Genomic DNA, 19,176 nt, shown 5'->3' on the forward strand with positions numbered 1-19,176 from the left:
TTTCATGTGAGCTCAGTTTATTCAAAATAATATTTAAGATAATGTAGAATGACACTCTTATCTTACAGTCACAACTAAGAGTTTGATATTAATGAGAAAAATGATGCATATGGCTATATATTCATAATGAAGACTTGTAATATTACAGAAACAGTCTTCATATTTAAATACTGAACTAAAGAAGCAGAAAAACTGGCCGCTGCTCTGTTTTTGGTTTAAAATAAGCAGCAGTGCACTATGTGTAAATTACAACGATGAGTTTATTGAGTTCCTGAAGCTCTACATGGAGGAGGAGCGGCGCTCCAAAATGAAACCAGAAATACAACACTTACATACCAGATACACACATATAACACATTCACTTCCGATACCAGATCTTCATCTTCTTCTCACGTTTGATTTTCTTCTGCAGCTGTAAAGTCCCGTAGAGGAGAGCCTCTGCAGTGGGGGGACAACCTGAGGACAGGTGGGTGAGGAGGGGGGAGAAACTGAGCAACTCGTGTATGTTTAGAGAAGATTTCAATTCACAAACTCTGACTGATGAACAGCATCTGTTAATTATTCTCTGATAGTTTATTTATATATTTGGATGTGAATGTCATACACTGATCCCATAAGTCTACAAGACACTGCTAAATAAAGACTGGAATTAACTATGTGCTATATGCAGAGTGAAAGCTGCTGCAGACATACTGAGACCACAAAGATGCAGGACGATTCTGGGACAGTAGAGAAATTAATTAGTATACATTCAGTTATTATGTTTGTGTGACACTGAATATATGTGACTTTCTCTCTAGATTTGGCAACTTTATGTCTTAAAAAGCAACTAGCGACCTTCAGTAATAAAGGGGGGAAATATATTAAATTATAATATATTGTGATCTTATAATCCACATGCATGCTGCTCAGAGTAATCACAGCCCGAGGGTCGCTCTCTCTCTGTCCGCAGTCAGCAGGTGTGGAGCACGTTTGACCTTCTCCTTCACGCTTTCTCTCCGGAGCTCTGGATTAGGGCGTTTCTATAGCTTACATGTAAATAGTTTGTTTGGGCTTGTAAATATTTAAATAGTCTGTTTGATCTTCTCCCTCCCTTTTTTTACTTCAAATATATGATGTCCCTGTAATTAGATTGTGATTATTATGATAATAATAATAATAATGTTTATAATAATGTGTGTGTATGTAAATTTCTGTCGCCATATATGAATCAGAAACAGGTTTGCATTAGTTCGGCTGTTTGCAGCAATGCAGCTATGAATGAACAAGAAACATTAACTCAACTAGGGGAACAACGAGGAGAACTTCAAGTTTTTATTGGGATTTAAACAGCATTTTTAATTAGGGAACAACTAGCAGAACTTCCATGGTGGACCAGAGTGAGACTATAAAGTGATGCAAGTTACTGAAACTAAGTTTAAACTATAAACTATATTGTAAATTATATTAATTATGTGGAATGAAAAGAAGAACTTCAATTTGGGACAATGGTTGTTAAGTCTGGGACAGTTGTGGGACACACAAGTCATGTACTTCCACTATTTATTACACATAGTTCTACCAGTATTTGTAATATTACTAATATTTGTGAATAATCCAAGTACTTAGTAATAAATCTACTAAAGCTACAAAATTAAATTAGCAGTTCTGATAGTTATAAACTATTAATGCCAGTTGTATGGGGGGATTGTCATGTTCAAACAGAAAAGGGTTTTACCCAAAGAATTGCCACAAAGTTGAAAACACACTATTGTCTAAACGACAGTATTTCTCATTTATAAAAAGATATTTGTAGATTATATAATTTCCATATTAGACGGTAAAGTTTACCTGGAACGTAAATGTCCACTGGTACGATTCGGTCACAACCTCTGACGACAGCGTAGGAGTAGTGGTAGTAGCCTCCTCCATTAGCACAGCTGGAAGAGGAACGTTATTAAGACACTTACAGTTACAGTTGTAATTAGACAGCTATAAAAGTGCAAACATATTCCATTTGCAACGCACAACTACACTAAAATCCATACACTCAACCAATAATGGGAAGGTTCACATACGATGAGGCTTGTAGTCACAGAGCAGAAAGAAGAACATTGGGCAAAAGCAGGAATAAACAACTCACAGCAAAGCTAAACATCAGAAACACAGTTAAGTAAATGTTAGTATGAGATCAGCTGTGGAGACTCCACAGATACAACATATAGACCACATTACCGACGCTGGAACTAAGAGTTAACTCACCTTCCCATGGAAATGACGTATCTGGGCTCAGGCATCTGGTCGTACACCTGTTGGCAAGAAGGCGCAGTTCAGTCCCTCTTATATAACGCCTGACTAAGAGCTAATCTGTCCTCTCAGCTGGAAGAAGGCTTCATGCCAGGCTACCAATCCACCGACAGGCTGGTCTTAATCCAGCCAGAATTTAAACAGCTATACTGTTCTCATCCTGCAGACAGAGAGGTCTGAGACAGTGGGCTGTTGTTTGGAGCGTCATTAGTTGAATTACACTTAAATGTAAAAGATGCTGAAGGTGCCATTGCGGCTGTTGCATCCCGCTCGTTCCCTTCCTCACCTTCCGCAGGGCCGGAGCCATCTTATTGGTCAGCGTTCCTGCCACGATCATGACATCGGCCTGCCGGGGACTCGCTCTGAACACCACTCCGAAGCGGTCCATGTCGTAACGAGGCGCCGCCATGTGCATCATCTCCACAGCGCAGCACGCCAGGCCAAAGGTCATCGGCCACAGAGAACTCTGAGGGCGTTAGCAGAGCAGCGATACGTCAGCAAAACACTAACAGAGCAGACAACACAGCTGCTTATGGTACAGTCCAAAACACACACACTTCAATGTACTGTTCAACAGCAGCAGGGAGCTAATGTAGACTAGAGATGGATCAATATATTGGCTTTAAGAGGCAACGTCTGTATATATTAACTTTATTCTCTCTGCTGATATTTGGCAGATTGTGAAATTAGTTCTTTTATAGGTTATGAGTCCATGTTTGTCATTTGTTTCCTTGTTGTAGTTGTGCAGTGTTTGCATCAGCAGCCACAGACATTCAAGCAACAACTCCCTGGCTTGATGTTTCCTTAAAAACAGTGACTGTCAGACCTCCGGTACAGTTGACACACACTGTTCAGTGGTATTCTAGGTTGGCTGCTTTTGTAATGACGGCCTTAAATGCTGGTGTGAATAATAAACTGTACCAGCAATCAATATATACAGTGCCTTATATTCTGCTGTCAGGAGTACTTAATATATATGTTAATGTCAGCACGTATATAGTGAAGGCTTTTATTACTGTAGGGGTTTCTTGGCCCCACAAAATGGTATATATGTGACAACTTTAACACTGCTTCCTTTTAAAATACTTAAATACTTATCTTCAAATAGTTGTACTGCAGAAGAAGCATCTGAGTCACAGCAGTTGTTTCAGCTATGTAACAGTGTGGCAGTATATGAAATTTCAAATCATATGAGAAATTAAAACTGGTATACTAGTCCATCCCGTATATTACCCAGAACTACATTTATATTAGAAATATTGTGCAGAATCCAGACAACTGAGATGAGATGGTTCAGATACTTCACAAGCTCAGAAAGATGAGATTTTAAATGAACAACAGATCAAACAGCAGCAGTTTAATCTAAAGACTGAGATCTATTTCCAAAAGGCAACACCACTAATGATGTGACGCGTTCAAACAATGACAGACGATCACACGCAGCTGGAGTCACATCGGACCTCCAGAGAAGAGACTTGGTTTCATTTCCAGGTGTGAGAACAAACAGTCTCATTCTCAGTTGGACAAATGAAGATGTAACGTAAAAGAGATTGCGCACACACACACATGTGGATGCTAACACAGCGGACATCCTCTCGGGCACTCACCCTGCGTGCCCAGTTGACCAAGTCGTCCAGCTTAGTGATGACATACTCGCCCTTGCTGCTGGCTCCAGCTGCTGGTTTGGCTGCTGCCACCGCCGTGCTTTTCTCTCTGACTGGAACCACACTGCAACAGAAGGACGGAGGGGATCTTTACCATGTGCAGAGGGTTTACTCGGTGTCTGTTCTCCAGTCGTATATTTACACCAGAGTGTTTCTGGTAAACTCACGTCGTGGTGGCATTCTCGCTTTTTGCACTGCTGTGCAGACTCTTCTGTGAGACAGCAAACACTGAAATGGGTCTGTTGGATGGAGAGAAAGTCAGAGGGAGAAACAACAGTAAAGCAAGTGTATGAATATTTTAACCAGAACAGTCAGTGAAATAATAGAAAGCCCCAAAACAGTTCCACAAGAGGGGAATATTGTAACTTTATGGTGTTAAATTAAATAATTTTGAGACTGTGTGAGGTGGACAGATGACGATGATTTTGTCTGAGCTTCCTAAATTTAGCGATGCTTTAGAGGATTAACTTGACTGTGCCTCCGAACAGCACACAGGCTGAGCACATTCAGCCCTTGTTGATGAGTGAGGACTGTTTTAGCTTACTATTCTCTTCACTGGGAGATCATCTGACTCAAAAGTAACACAGATATTGACCAAAACTAACATTAGACAAACTGGGTAGGTTTAAAGTGAGTTGTTAGATACTTTTCAGTCACCTGACCTACTGTAATTTGGTAAATATGTATTTTTGGGCTGCCTACAGAGATCGAATTCAATTAGTTAGACCTTAACAATAGCCAAGTAATAAATGTGTTTATTATGTGGGTATGAAAGAACAACTGCTGTAATAATCCAGCAGCTGTAGGACCGGGAGGAGACAGCTCCAGTAAACCAAGTTTGGAAACAAGGAACAGGATTAAAAAGGTTCTTACCTTGTTGAAAAGCAGCCAAACAGGGCCAGGCGAGGCGCTGCAAAATAAAAGCATTTAACAAACTGAATACATTTTATATGAACAGTGATCCACTTTCTGACAGCTGTATTGTCCAATCACTGAACTTTGCTAATGGACAGCACAGATAACTTTATGATGAACACAAGAGTTCAAGATAACCTCAACACTTTACACAAAGTCTGGACATTAGAGCCTCGACCAAAGTGTGCTATTTCCAGTATAAACTTATAAAATTAATGCCACACAAAACCCCCTTCTACTTTATTTTATACATATATACATATATAATGATTTAAAGACTTCTGTTTTCACTGAATTAAGTGCTGCTTAATGCCGAATTGTAGAGCAGCTCCTGGCGGTTTGTAGAAGCCCTAAAATGATACCACAAGCAGCATAAAGTTCACAAACAGAGGCGAGGAACTTAAAAGTGGCCGAGTTTTCAAAGGGAGTCTGGTTTGACAATCGTATCCACAGCGGATGACGCTATAATGGGACTAACGACACACCTGTAATGACTACACCTACAACGTTAGAGACAAACCACCACAATAACACCGTTTAACATCTCATATAGTACACGTGTATATATATATATAGTATAAAGTAGCTCTGACTGCTGCAGCCGGAGCTCGTTGCAGCCTGTTAGCCTGCAGACAGCGCAAGGTCAGTGTGCGCAGTCTCTAAAAGTTACTGATCCCGTCACCGACACGGTGAAAGCGGCGGGCAGTGCGGTTCTGCGAGAAGCCTCTCCGATGACTCCGCTCTCAGAACTCGTTAATGTTCAATAAAAGCGGATTAAATTTATAGTTTAAACATCGCTTACCAAACAACGCCGCCATCTTTGAGGTTACAGTGACGTCAGAGTGCTTCCTGTGCCGGGGTGAGCGCGTGCGGCAGGGGGCGCTGCTGTAACGATGACAACGGGCTTCTTCTTCTTCGTCGTCTTTTCATTTGGTGGTGGATTTACTTTGAAGGTGCAGACCGCCACCTGCTGTACCGGAGTATACAGTATATAATAATAATAATAATAATAATAATAATAATAATAATAATAATAATAATAATATAATAATCATAATAATGTATTAATAATAATATAATAATCATAATAATAATAATAATAATAATACTACTACTAATAATAATAATACTAATAATAATACTAATAATAATAATAAAAAGAATACAAATAAAAATACAATTATTAATAATATATATTATTAATAAAATAATAATAATACAAAAATAAAATCATTATTATTAATAATAATAATAATAATAATAATATACAATAAAAATACAATAATAATACAATAATAATATATTTTACATTGCTAACAAATATGCAAACATAAGATATAAGTTAGATTAATAAAAACTTTCCTGATCCTTTATATGAGCCGTTCCTTCTCTTCTTTATATTTATTACATAAGTATGTGTTCTACATTTTCTATTGTTGTGCAATGTGAGCATTATTGTGACCTGACAACAGGCTGATCTGAACCAAAGTAATAATATAGACGTTTAAATCATTGTTTAAAACTAGCCATGTAAGCAAGAAATAAATCCTCTGACCACATACCACAAATCATCAGTTTAAAATATTCCTTTTAGACCGATTGTTCATATTTATCATATTTATCCAGTTACCCATTCAGATAGATTTTTTGGTAAATCTTACCCTCAAACATGACGATTTAATGTGTTTCTAAGCCATGTTAAACTGCCAGGAATAAAATTCTGGTGGTTAAATACTACATCTTTTATTTCTGTGTGATTTACATACAGTTTTTAGTGCTTCCCAAAACAAAATACATATATCTACCAAGTGTAATATGTATAAACATTTACTGTCTCCAGTGACTTGTGAGTTGGACAACACTGACTGATAACTAGTATTTTAGTAATACTGATAAATAGAAAGTCTGGAGACATCATTAATTGTTTATTAGCTGTTTAGCGCCCCCCAGTGGATGACTTTCATTGCCTGCATTTTAGGAACTGTAGTGTGACTCTTTGTGTATTTCTGATTGTAGTTTTATCAAAAAACTGAACTGAGCAGCTTCTGTCTCTGACTGTTTTTGTTCTTGTATCTGAGCAGAGGAAGAAAGTGTCCGAGTTATTAGTAATTAATATAATTTATTTTAAAGCTCTTATCAACATTTTCAAAGCAGAAGCTAATCTTCCAGGTGTCCATGCAACAAACACATAACTGATTTAAAAACACAGAAATAAAAGTAACTTCCACCACAATCCAGCACGAGGATACATCAAATATTATTCTGCTCCCAAGTGGAAACAACTGGACTTTTATTTATTGCCTCGCAGGTTAATCTTAACCATGAGACATCTTTCTTACACAAACAGTCACAACTTTGGAGAGCAAACTGTGTCTGTGGCAGAATACAACTCACATTAATCTTTACAAGAACTGACTTTGTACTTTCACTTTAGAGGTTAGAACTTGAGTCTGCTTCATCCAGATAATTAGATTGGAGCTGGTTCTGCTGGTCGAGCTGCATTTGTGCCGAGTGTTGTCACAACAAGCACATTAATTCAATCATACACATCCGAATCAAAACACACCTCTCACACAGCAACTTGATTATGATTTATACATGAAAATGTGCGGCTATGGTTGTATTTTGTTGTGCTGGTAACATGAGCGTCTCTCCATCAGTAATGCAACTTGTTTGTTTGTTGTGCAGTTGATTAACTACAGTATTAAATGTTTAATAGACAGTGAGATGTGATTAAAAGCTCTTCTATAAAACTACTACACTAAAGCTGCTCATCAACACAGCTTCATAGCAACCAAATACAAAACCCAGCATTGTACAATGATAACAAACCCTGTTGGAGCTCTTGAGCAAGGCACTGGAAGGAGCTGCTGACAGCCGCTGACTGGTTTCCAGAGGAGAGAGCTGATGAATGTCTTTCCATGGATTTATATAAAGCTCATGAGGCCGCAGCAAAACAGACTCACAGGCAGGAGCAGAGCGGCCTGGCACTGCGGCCAACAGAGTATCAATCAATCAGATGATTATTGTTTTTGATTAATCATTTGGTCTATTAGCCTCGAGCTCAAATGACCTGCTGTGAGCCACAAGCACTCAAATGGGATCAGAGAGCTCCGTAACAGCTAATAATGGTGAGGTAGGTTTGAGCAGCTTGTCTTCCTCCGCTTCTCTCCATCATAGCTGCTCCTCTGTTTGTGTATTTCTGGAGGAGATTTATAAAGAATTTTACTTGCAGATGAGAACAAAAATAAGTCATCACCACCTCTCTTTAGTTGACTGCTTTCAACTTTTGTTTTAGGTTGAAAAAGATATATTTTAGTGTGAAGGCAGCCACATTAAAGGAGAATATTATCTGTACTGACCATTTTATTGATTGTTTTTCTTTACTGTTACCTTTCTGCTGCACTTCTGACCAAATTAATTTCTGATCTAATCTGATTTTATTAATGATATTATTAAATTATAAGTACTTTGAGCATTTTATGTATGAAACTGCTGTATAAATAAAGTTTATTATTATAATTATTATGTCACTGTATGAAGTTTCACATTTAGGTACAGCTGGCTAAATGTTAAATTTGAAAAAAAAAAAAAACTTTTTACATGGATGAAATTATTACAATAAAGAGAAATACCCCCAAATTATGTTAAATTACATTAATTTGTAGGCCATATTTAACATTTTAAACTTGAGATTGTCCCCTAGGCAGGTAGTTTCAGACATCGGTCTACAAAGAATCAAATATGTTCATCTGACCGCAAAGTGATAAACCCAAACTTTAGACTAGTCTGACCATCAACAGGCGACAGCGTGCAGGAATTAAACATTTTCTTTCACTGAATTGGAAAAAGGAATTAAATCTGAGCGTTTGAAAACCGAAATTCTGACACAAGAGTCAAATGAATTGCCTTTAATTAAAGTAATTTGGAAAAGCTCTTTAATCTCCTGTTGACAAAGTGGTCAAAAGCATATCGTTAACATCCTGTTTTTGTTTTGGCCTCATTTTTTTGCGCCACAAACCGAGCGTGCATCATCATCAGCAGCAGTGAGGACGCCAGCAGGGTGGAGATGGAGAGCGACCAGAGAAACATGGAGAGCATGTTATCTCGTAATGACAGTCCCAGCGCTGGAAACACACACTGCAGTGTCTCCAGGAATAGACAGAGAGTCAGCGAGGGAACTGAAAACTGGTTTTGGAAATGATGAAAAGACGTTTGTTTCTTTTTTACAAATGGCTTTTATTCTGTCTTCATCATGTACAAACTTTTTTTTTTTTGGACAGTTGAAATAATAAAGCCTGAAGCTGCTTTGCTCGTGGTTTAAGGGTCAAACCAAATTCAGCCACAAATATAGCAGAGCTTTTTAAGTACTTGGAGTTCAAAACATTAAATATAGGCACTGGAATAGCTTTAAAGGACGGATGTTTTAAGACTACAGCATTGTTCAAAGGCCTCCTCCGCCACTAGCTCTTGTATTTCAGATAATAAGCATGAATCCACATTTTAAAAAAACAGTCCTGTATAGGAGGAGCAAAAATACAAGTTAAGCCGTCACAGACTTGGAGGTTATAGTTGCAGCGTGTGTTGCTGTGCTGAACTGCAGACCACAGGAATGACCTATTTTTGGAAAGATCTCCTCCTCTGAAAGAAGAAAGCGCAGCTCGCCTCCTCACTGAACGTCCAGGATGTCTGTGGGTAGGATGTCTGGTTTGCCACTCGGGCTCTGTGATGTCTCCCCTGACCAGGAAGAGGGGGTGACCTGATTATAGAGGACGTCCTGAGAGCCAAAAAGTGGCTGTTTGAGATTCAGGCTGTACATGAGGAACAGATTGAGAGCCACCACGGCGAGGAGCGGGAAGATGGTCAGGCCAGAGCCGAAGCCTCGCCAGGAGCTGCACACGTTCAGGCTGACCCAGTAAACAAGCCTGTGGAGGATTAAAAAAAAACAACACACACACACACACAAACAGGAAATCAGATCAAGTTCAAACTTCAGTGATAAACACTCACAACCTTCCTGACAGTGTTTCATGAAGCAGCAGTTCAACCAGGACAGAAAGAAGTATTGAGAACGCTTTATTAAGTAAAAAAAGCCCAATAAATTACTCCTTTACAAGTCCTGCTGGCATCAATGTTTCCTAATTCTTTATACTGTATGTCATTACTTTAATATAGTAGAATAATATACTTGTATATTGGGAGTAGAGCCAGATAAATCTGAGGGGTTGTAAGATGAGTAGAGAAATAAGAATAAATAAAACCTGCGACACAGATTTATATGTTCATTATTTGGGGTTTTCTCAAATATTAGCTTTTTTTTGTGAAATATTGGATAAATTTACCTCTTTGAGTCATAAATAATTATACAAATGTAGAAGTTTAGAGAGGAAATTTACTCTGAAGGTTGCAGGAAAGAGCTTTAAGTACACACAGCTTTAATGTGAGGGGTCACCAGTGGTTTAATTATCACAATTCAGTGTGTTTACAAGTTAACTAGTAACTAGTAGCTGTCAGATAAATGTAGAGAAGTAAAAAACACTGTCGTAGCTGCACCCGGGGGGTCTAGCAACGGCCTCCAAGTAAGACAAAGTCCGGCATTCAACCCTCCATAAAATGGTGCCATTTCTACGCTTTGTACAGCACGGATTAAACAAACGAAATAAAACCACAGCTTCACCGCACACACCTCCTGAAACAAACAACAATTCTTCTGTTCTACACAAATCATGCGGGCGCCTTATTTTTCATTCAAAACAGCCTAAAGTCGACAGGTTCACAGCTGCGTACAACATGATAATTTGAGTTTAAGAGGTTTTGGTAGGCAGATTTTGTTGCCTTTGCCGAGCCGGGCTAGCTGTTTCCACCTGTTTCCAGTGTTTGTGCTAAGCTAAGCTAACTGTCTCACACATAAAGCACAAACACAGATCTACGTTCTTCTCTAACTCAGCAAGAAAGCGAATAAGTGTATTTACCATAAAGTCAAATTATTCCTTTAAATAAATTCATTATTATATATTAAAATACAAGTGTAGCTTATAGACAGAGGACTTTAGTTTCTAGAAATTGCTAATAATCTTCTTCCTATGAAATGATGATGAATGACTCGGCGGGGTTTGATTTGATACTTCAGAGTTGTTTGAGGTTTCATGTTTTACATTTTGAGCACTTATGATACAAAGAAAATCTCACATCACATAAAGAAGAGTAACAAACTGAGCACACAGAAGAGTTCATCTTAACTTGTGTGGCAGTCTGAACTCACTGCTGCTCCACAAAACGCTGCCAACAGTTCCCTTTGGCTTTGTTAATGACAGTGGTTGTGTTCGTTTTTAGCCATGCTATCGGCACGGCTCCAGAGACGGCAGTGTCGGCCTGTCAGTCCACTCCAGACTGAAATATCTTGACAGCTATTGGACGGATTGTCGTGAGATTTGCTACAAACATTCATGGTTCCCAGAGGATGAATCCTACTGACTCTGGTGATCCCAAGGCTTTTCCTCTGGCACCACCATGAAGTTGAATTTTCATTTTTGAAGTGGTTTTGAAATATCTCGAAATTTGGTGCAGACATTGTGTCCACCCCCAGGATGAACTGTAATAACTGCTGATCCTGATGAACTTTTCTCATCTATGGTTTATGGAAAAAAGAGTCTCAGCTTTTAGAGCTCTTTAGAGCTAAGATGTTGACTATGGTAAATGTCACCTGCTAAACATTCACATGTTAGCATTGTCATTGTGAGCAAGTTAGCACGAGTTTTGTATTTTTCTGCAGTTTTTATTTTTATTTTACTTTTAATTTCAATTCAGTTTAGTTTTAGTTCTTTATTATAATATTGGGCGGCACCGTAACACAAACACATGAGGCCCCTTATAGAGCAATTTGTACCATCTTTCATAGTGAGGAGACTTATTTGTCAGGGTCACACCAGACTTTCCCTCACCTTATAATGTTAATATTGGTTCAGAAAATACAATATCATGATGTATAAGTAATTATAGCCTATTATTATTTTAAATAATAAACAAACATCTTTTTTATTTTATTCTTATCATGATAGTTGTTGACAGGCGAGGATGCGGCCTAGGAATCAGATGAGTTTTCTAAAGTGTAGTTTTATTGCAGTTGATTAAAATGTTTTTTCACACCTAGTTTTAATTTTAGTTAATTATAATAATCTTGCTGTGTCTAGTAAAGAGTTGTATGTCTGTAGCCTCTGTAGAGTCTTGTTGCTGTGTTATTTTATTCTTTATATTACGTGTTTATGCTGCTCTGTGGTTGTGAAGCTCACAGTTTTGTCTTTACATCTCAGTTTTCTTTATTGTGTTTATTGTCTCATGTTAAGAAACAGTTTAATACTGTTTGTTTATGAGGCTTTTTATGAGTCACCTTTATCCACCGTTTGAGCCTCACCTTCCTAAGATGAACATGGCAACCAGTATAGGCACCAACTTCAGCTGGTCTTGAGGCAGTAAAGCGGCCATAACGACAAGGTTGAGGACATAGAGGAGTAACTGCTCCAAGGACGCCGTGACAAACAGCTGCTGAACCACCCGCCCTCTGGGAAACGACTCCTGCAGATTGAAGGAGGCTGTGCAGAACTGGCACACTGCACCCATGAGCATTGCTGCGAGGGATAAAAGAGCAATAAGTCAGTTAGCATCTTGAATATTCGCCATCTTTCCACAAACAGCTCTCAACTTTAGGCAACTCCTCGCTGCACTTGATCTCGTCTGACAGCCTATTTTGTTTTTATAATAGCTTCATTTGAATGTAGCAACCGCCGGCACAATGGCCCACATGCAAATACCCTTCAATGTCACCAGCTTGACAAAGAGGTGAGAGGAAACTGGTCTGGGCAGGCTTTTTGTTTGGATGTTTTTTTGCCACCTGCCACCTAGTTCAGGTCACCCAGGTTGGGAAGTGATTAAAATATTCTGAAACAATTAGGCCACAGCCTGGGAGATGAGAGACACAGCCAACCTCTTATTGTAGTTTCCATTTAAAGCTATGTGCAGGAGAAGGAAATTATGCTTCTCTCCAGAGGCCCGGGGAGACGTCTGCTGCACTGAGGTTGAAAGCGCACGAAATTAAAGGGGACAGGAGACATTGAAACATTCCAAGACGAGGCGGCCAGACAAACCAAATCCTCTCTTAATCTTTATCTTTCATTTGTGGCTGTTTTTGAACGTCAAGCGTGCAGGTGTTTGAAGCGTACCGAGCAGGATGGGGACGGCTGCCACTACGCAGCAGCAGAGGGTGAAGACGACGCGGCTGGCCACGTCAGGGCAGTCGGGGGGTTTGATGGGGACATAGAAATAGAGTGCATAGAGGATCCCGGCTGCGCACAGAAGAGACGCCACGACTGAGAAGAAAGCGGGAACTTGGCCGCTCTGACAGCATTTACACTGGCAGCAGCGGCAGCAGCATCGTCCCCGATCGGAAGCCTCCACTGCGGCCTCGCAAGTCTCTCCCCTCCGCCCCTCTGAGCTCCACACAGTCAGCTCCACGCTCTCTGGCGGCGGGCCTATCAGAGGTCGACCCTCGTCCACAGTGCAGTCCAGATGGGTGGATTCTGGACTCCATCTTGGTGTGTCTGTGCCGTTGGGAATGTCTCCCTGAGAGGCTGGGGTTGGACAGCTGATGCAGTTTTCCGTGGCAGCGTCCAAATTGTGCGCTGTGATGATCGGACTGGAAAGAGTTTGATCCAGCTCCCCCTCCTCTGTCTGATCCGCTCGTGGCTCCTCCGGGAGGTCGTCTCTGGGCTGCTGGTGGCAGGGAGCAGAGCCTGTTCAAAACCAGAGCACATTTTAATACAGGATCCAAAACCAGATACTGAAAGCAATCAACAACAGACTCACACTAATCAATCACTCCCTCGCTGCGTGTCTGGCCTCTGCTTTGCCTGGGTCTCATTTAAAGGTTTGGAGAGGGTGGGCACATGGCTGGATTAACCTACTAGGAGGCCCCAGGCTGAAAGTTGCTGTGGGGCCCCTGTCCATCGACGTCCATTAAACATCTAAATCACTGGTTCTCAAACTGGTAATGTGTACCACTCAACCACGTAAACATCCATGATTCGTTGGGAGCTAAAATGTGATGAAAAGATAGTAAGCAGAGGTAAAATGATTCGAAATGGTTTGAAAACACTGCAATCGTGTCTCCAAAAAGGAACTATTGAATGATAGTTAGATAAATATACTTGAATTTCCCTCGGGAAAAATAAAGTATCTATCTATCTATCTATTGGGAAGAGAAGTGTGAACAAGGAGTTCTTAAACTGGTTTCGTTCAGGATTCAATAATAAATTATCCTTTTATTAGGAATAAATCGGCCTCCTGTGTAAACTGTAGCTGAATATTGTCGACCTTCGCTGTATTTTAATGTCGGTCATAATGGAGGTACTCACATTACAGATCTCTCTAAATCGGTCTTATACTTTGTCTGCCTCATGTCTGTTTTAACTTTATAAAAAACAGCTTCTTTTCTCTGGAATTGAGTTTGTTGTTGTTGTATTAATATGCAAATGACCACAAGGACTTTATAAGACAACACAACTGTTGTTGTAGTGGTGACAATGTTTTTACTTTTTATACGTAACTCCTCTCCTAAAACACAGCTTAAGCTCAAGAAGAACCTTTTAATAAAGACTGTACAGCTTAAAGGAGCAGTGTGTAGGATTTATCCACCAGTGTAGTTGCAGATTGCAGTCCCCTCACTTCACCCTCCCAATCCAAGAGCGAAGGAGAAACTACTAACTACTTATACAGCACCCTACATATCACATCCACACACTAATGGCATCGGGAGCAATTTGGGGTTCAGTATCTTGCTCAAGGACACTTCAACATGCTGGGGATTGAATCACCACAGCTGCCACCAAAACTACCAGTCATTGTTTGGTTTGTCCCTTCTGGGCTACTGTAGAAACCTGGTGATTTGACTCATTCTAAGGTAACAATTCCTATATTCAGGTGATTATACACATGCATATTACATTATATTCAATTTCTGGCAATAGATCCTCCTAAATGTTCCACACTGGACCTTTAAATTATCACATAATGAGCAATGAAACATAAAAGAAACATACGAAAACAGCCTTTTCTCTTCAGGGAGACACTGAAACCACTCTGTTTCTAAAGATAATGGTACCTGAATGTGAATTGTACTGGATGTCGATTCAACTTATTACTGATTCAAACAAAATCAAAGTCAAAAACCTGATTTTTTTCCACCCCGTACTGCTCTGTTACGTCCTCCCCCAGCACCACAAACAATCTGCGTAAATGATTTAAAGGTCCTAAAACCTTTATGCATGACACAGAGGTTGATTTAGTCCAGAGCTCCTGCTGGTAGATCTACACATCTGCTCAACCTTAAAAACACTCCTTTAGCATTATTTTTTAAAATTGGAAAGACATGTGCAACTGTTGCTGCACTTTAATCAGTCCTGACTCCGTCTTTACTCTCTCAGGATCCAGTCTCGACTTTAGCCTCCACTAATTTGCTCTGGCCTCCCCTCAAATCCTACACTCCGTCAGACAGTAAAAAAGCAGCGGTAATAACTCACTCCTCGGCTGATTGATTGCTGGTGGCGGTTCAAGGGAGTGCTGGGAGCCGGAGACGGAGTGGGAGGACGAGTGAAGCTCCTCCACCGAGGACTCGGGACTGTCTGACACCGGGGCCAAGGAGATCTGAGTGTCCAGGTCCAGGAAGGGGGAGAAGGAGAGCCGGGTCGGGTCGATGTCCTGGAGCTGGTTTATGATGTCGCTGATGGACTCCTTCATGCTGTCGAGCTCCTTCACATTCTGCCGGTTAGTGGCCTGAAGCCCCGAGGTGCTCATAGTCACACAGCCTGAGAGGAGCAGGAAGAGATCCAGACAAAAAGAAAAAAACGGGCCAGAAACCAGTTAAAAAACACCAAACCAGGGACACACAGTAAAACCTCCTCCGTTCTCCAAGTGACAGAAAAGCCAAAACAGTTCACAACTGCACTGAAAACTCGCCAGTTTCTGCTTTGTTTTCTATTAAATATAATAAATGCTTCACTTTTCCTTTTTAAGGATCTGGTGGCGCTCGTGGCAAAGAGCAGAAAGAAGCCACATCATCATGAAAACCCTGACAGAACATTTAAGTTTTTTATAGAAAAAGTTTTTTGAACCAAAATCAAAAGTTATTAAAATCCTGATTCCTATCCAGATAAATCAAGGAGCAAATGTGAAAGTCTGGAGATGAAAAAGTGTCTCTTTTATCTCCTTTTATTCCCCCTTTCTTCTACTAACTCAAACTGTTTAAAAAGCACCACTTTTTACTGACAACGAGAGCATTTACCCTCCACATTAGGTAAGTATAAATCCTTAAAGTGATGTCAAACTGTGTCTGCTGCGTGAGGAGAAAGGAAATCAGTGTTGACCTGAGTTTATGTGCTTATACAATAATCGTCATTCACAGGAAGTCAGGATGGTCTGTGGAGGTTTGAATTGTTATCCCTGAAGTTTTTTTAGTTTTCTTGAGACCTTTTCCCAAAAATGAACTAATGTGTAGAGTTTATAAATGGCTTTGCACAGGCTGGATACCAGACTGCAACCTCACGCAGCCAGGACACTGAGGTCATGTCCTCTGTATTTATTCAACAACTAAAATTGTATTAATGGTGGGTATTTTACAGACTGATTTCAGTAAGTTTAGACTCAATATACTTTAATATATACTTTCAATATATTTTACCACTTTTAGACTGAATATACTTAAATTTTACTACTTTTAGATTTAATATACTTATATTTTACTACTTTAAGACTGAATATACTTAAATTTTACTACTTTTAGATTCAATATACTTAAATTTTACTACTTTAAGACTGAATATACTTAAATTTTACTACTTTAAGACTGAATATACTTAGATTTTACTACTTTTAAACTGAATATACTTATATTTGACTACTTTTAGATTTAATATAGTTAGATTTGACTACTTTTAGATTCAATATACTTAAATTGAACTACTTTTAGATACAATATACTTAAATTTAACTACTTTTAGGCCATCAAAATATAAAGTATTGGAGAACTAGGGATATATATCAATACCAGTGTCTGTAACATACTTAAGTTTGGGGAATATAAACTTCATTCACTTTTTACTAGGTTGACATTTTGGAAATAAAGCTAATTTGCTTTCTTGCTGAGAATTAAATGAGAAGATTGAAACCACTCTCATATCTGTCCATTAAATATGAAACTATAGCAAACAGCTGGCTAGCTTAGCTTAGCATAAAGGCTGGAAACCAGGGGAAACGGCTAGCCTCTGAAAGTTAAAAACTCATTTTAAGCTTTGTATTTTGCAAAGATTAAACAAATGAGATATAATGAGTTCATAATTCTGTTGGTAGGAGGCCGACCCAGGCTAGCGGTTTCCCTCTGTTTCCAGTCTTTATGCTAAGCTAAGCTACGCGGTCTCCTGGCTCCAGCTTCATATTTAATGGACACACCTGAGAGTGGTATCAATCATTTCACATTACTTTAGGCAGGAAAATTAATAATACATTTCTTTAACAAAATATATTAAAGGTAGTAAAGTTCCCTGCTTTAATGCAAAGACCCTGAACAATCATTAGATACGTGAATAAGCTTGTATTTAACTTATTTTAAGTTCATGTTGAACCACGAAGAAGGGAAAGTATCCAGTATTTCACTTGTTTTTAATCAAATATTTAACTAATTTCAATGATTTTTATAGAAAACAAATGAAAGTTTGAAGTATTTCACAAGAAAATAGTTAATTAAGTTTCACAACTACAATATCAGATAAATAACACAAATACAGGATTAAATCACTTACAGCAAATACAGTGAAAGTTAATGTTCAAGAAAAAATACTACTGTTATTTGTTATGAGGGAAATACGTTCAGTTACTAAAGATTAAATTAACGGTGGAAAGTAACTAAGTACTTTTACTTGCATTACTTTAAAGTTTCCCGTTTATTCTACTCTAAACTTTGACTGCACTAATGATTGTTATTTCTTCACTTTATTTTATTTAAACAGCTACTTAATTATTAATATATATATAATATATTAAAACATAAAACATGATCAGTTTATAAAATAAGTATTGTTACTTATTAAACTACTCAAAGGTAAATTAAACACTGACAGGGGAAATCCTGCATAATGAGTACTTTTTATTTAAAGTACTTGTATTTGTTGCGAGTACTTTTACATTTGAGTAAAAATGTAATGCAGGATTACTTGTAATGGAGTACTTTTACCTGTAGTGTTGTTACTTTTACTCAAACAAATCATTTGAATACTTATTTTATCACAATTTCTACCTTTTGCGGTTCTTATCCATTAAAACGCGGAGAAATAAACGTATTGTACAACAAATACAAACCTAAAACAGCCGCAGTAACGCGCCTCTGTTGCTCTGCAGTTGTTATTCGAGCTGTTTGGTGAATTTCAGAGTCTTTCATTAACATCTGCAGATTGAATTTGGAGCATTTTCTTCTGGCTGTTTTTGGCGCACATCCAACGGTGGCGCAGAGTCGGCACGCAAAAATCTGCGGCGAGGATCTTTCTCCAAACAAATGAGGACTTTACCTTGTATAGAGCGCAATTAGGAGCCGTCTGGCCTTTAAGCGGGTCGGAGGGGAATAAATCTCGGTTGGTTATCAGAGTTGGCGTGGATGCGAAACCGCGCGTACGGGGGGCAATGTGCTTTCTACTCCCCCGCTGAAAAATAACTGTTTCTCCCAGCTGCTGGGCAACTCTCTCAAACACAAATGTATTACAATTCATCCTATACAGAGCAAGCAAAGTCTTTTCTGGTTTAATATGAAAAAAAGGGGCTGCAGGAAACCCCTAATTTGGTCATAAATGAAGCCAAAAATGCGCTCGAGTCCCGCTTTTAAATCCGTGCGTAAAGGACGCAAGTCATTCTGAAACAGTATATTTAATGGCCATTCAGCAGCAATTTACAGCAGTTTAAATGTTACATTTCAGACATACATGTGTTGTAATTTAACTCCATTAAATGCCTGCATAAGCGCGTTATTCAATTAGAAACATGCCTCGTGTAAACGCACTTACTTTGGTCGGAGGTTGCAGACTATTTGGTGAGTTTACTCTTCTCGCTGTTACAAAAAAAAAAAAAAGCCCCTCTGTCCGTCTCTGCCTTTCTTCCCTCCCCCTCCGTTTGCTTTTTGTCTTCCAGGATCCTGAACTTCTGAATCAAATTTCAGGACGGACAAAATACTAGGCTTTTCCTCCGCCCACACATCTTTTTTTTCCTTCTCTCTCTCTCT

General features: G+C 39.1%; 2 protein-coding genes across 2 annotated transcripts; both read right to left on the reverse strand.

Moving 5' to 3' along the window:
- ndufs7 (NADH:ubiquinone oxidoreductase core subunit S7) lies at positions 1 to 5,683 on the reverse strand. The gene is made up of 8 exons (XM_035653971.1): positions 5,668 to 5,683; positions 4,824 to 4,860; positions 4,118 to 4,189; positions 3,894 to 4,014; positions 2,573 to 2,752; positions 2,242 to 2,288; positions 1,831 to 1,919; positions 1 to 456 (listed from the first exon to the last, which is right to left on the reverse strand). Exons 1-8 carry the CDS (start codon positions 5,681 to 5,683, stop codon positions 359 to 361), a joined length of 660 nt encoding a protein of 219 aa, XP_035509864.1. The 3' UTR covers positions 1 to 358.
- A 3,424-nt stretch (positions 5,684 to 9,107) lies between these two features.
- Positions 9,108 to 19,083, reverse strand: LOC118322102 (transmembrane protein 79-like). Its single transcript, XM_035653686.1, has 5 exons — positions 18,962 to 19,083; positions 15,437 to 15,721; positions 13,082 to 13,651; positions 12,277 to 12,490; positions 9,108 to 9,790 (listed from the first exon to the last, which is right to left on the reverse strand). The coding sequence occupies exons 2-5, from the start codon at positions 15,708 to 15,710 to the stop codon at positions 9,535 to 9,537; spliced, it is 1,314 nt and encodes a 437-aa protein (XP_035509579.1). The 5' UTR covers positions 15,711 to 15,721; positions 18,962 to 19,083; the 3' UTR covers positions 9,108 to 9,534.
- Positions 19,084 to 19,176: the final 93 nt, after the last annotated feature.

This window comes from Morone saxatilis, unplaced genomic scaffold (genome assembly GCF_004916995.1).
Source record: "Morone saxatilis isolate NCDOM2014 unplaced genomic scaffold, NCSU_SB_2.0 Contig12, whole genome shotgun sequence".
Taxonomy (NCBI): domain Eukaryota; kingdom Metazoa; phylum Chordata; class Actinopteri; family Moronidae; genus Morone; species Morone saxatilis.

Bases quoted from the DNA above. Each gene is read 5' to 3' on its own strand.
- ndufs7 (XM_035653971.1), bottom strand. The intron at 4,015-4,117 runs GTGAGTTTACCA...CTTCTGTTGCAG, and splicing joins AGCGAGAATGCCACCACGAC to TGTGGTTCCAGTCAGAGAGA. The intron at 2,753-3,893 runs GTGAGTGCCCGA...TAACGCCCTCAG, and splicing joins TGGTCAACTGGGCACGCAGG to AGTTCTCTGTGGCCGATGAC.
- LOC118322102 (XM_035653686.1), bottom strand. From the start codon at position 15,710: ATGAGCACCTCGGGGCTTCAGGCCACTAACCGGCAGAATGTGAAGGAG. The intron at 13,652-15,436 runs GTGAGTTATTAC...GGTTTTGAACAG, and splicing joins AGCAATCAATCAGCCGAGGA to GCTCTGCTCCCTGCCACCAG. The intron at 12,491-13,081 runs GTACGCTTCAAA...TATCCCTCGCAG, and splicing joins AGCCGTCCCCATCCTGCTCG to CAATGCTCATGGGTGCAGTG.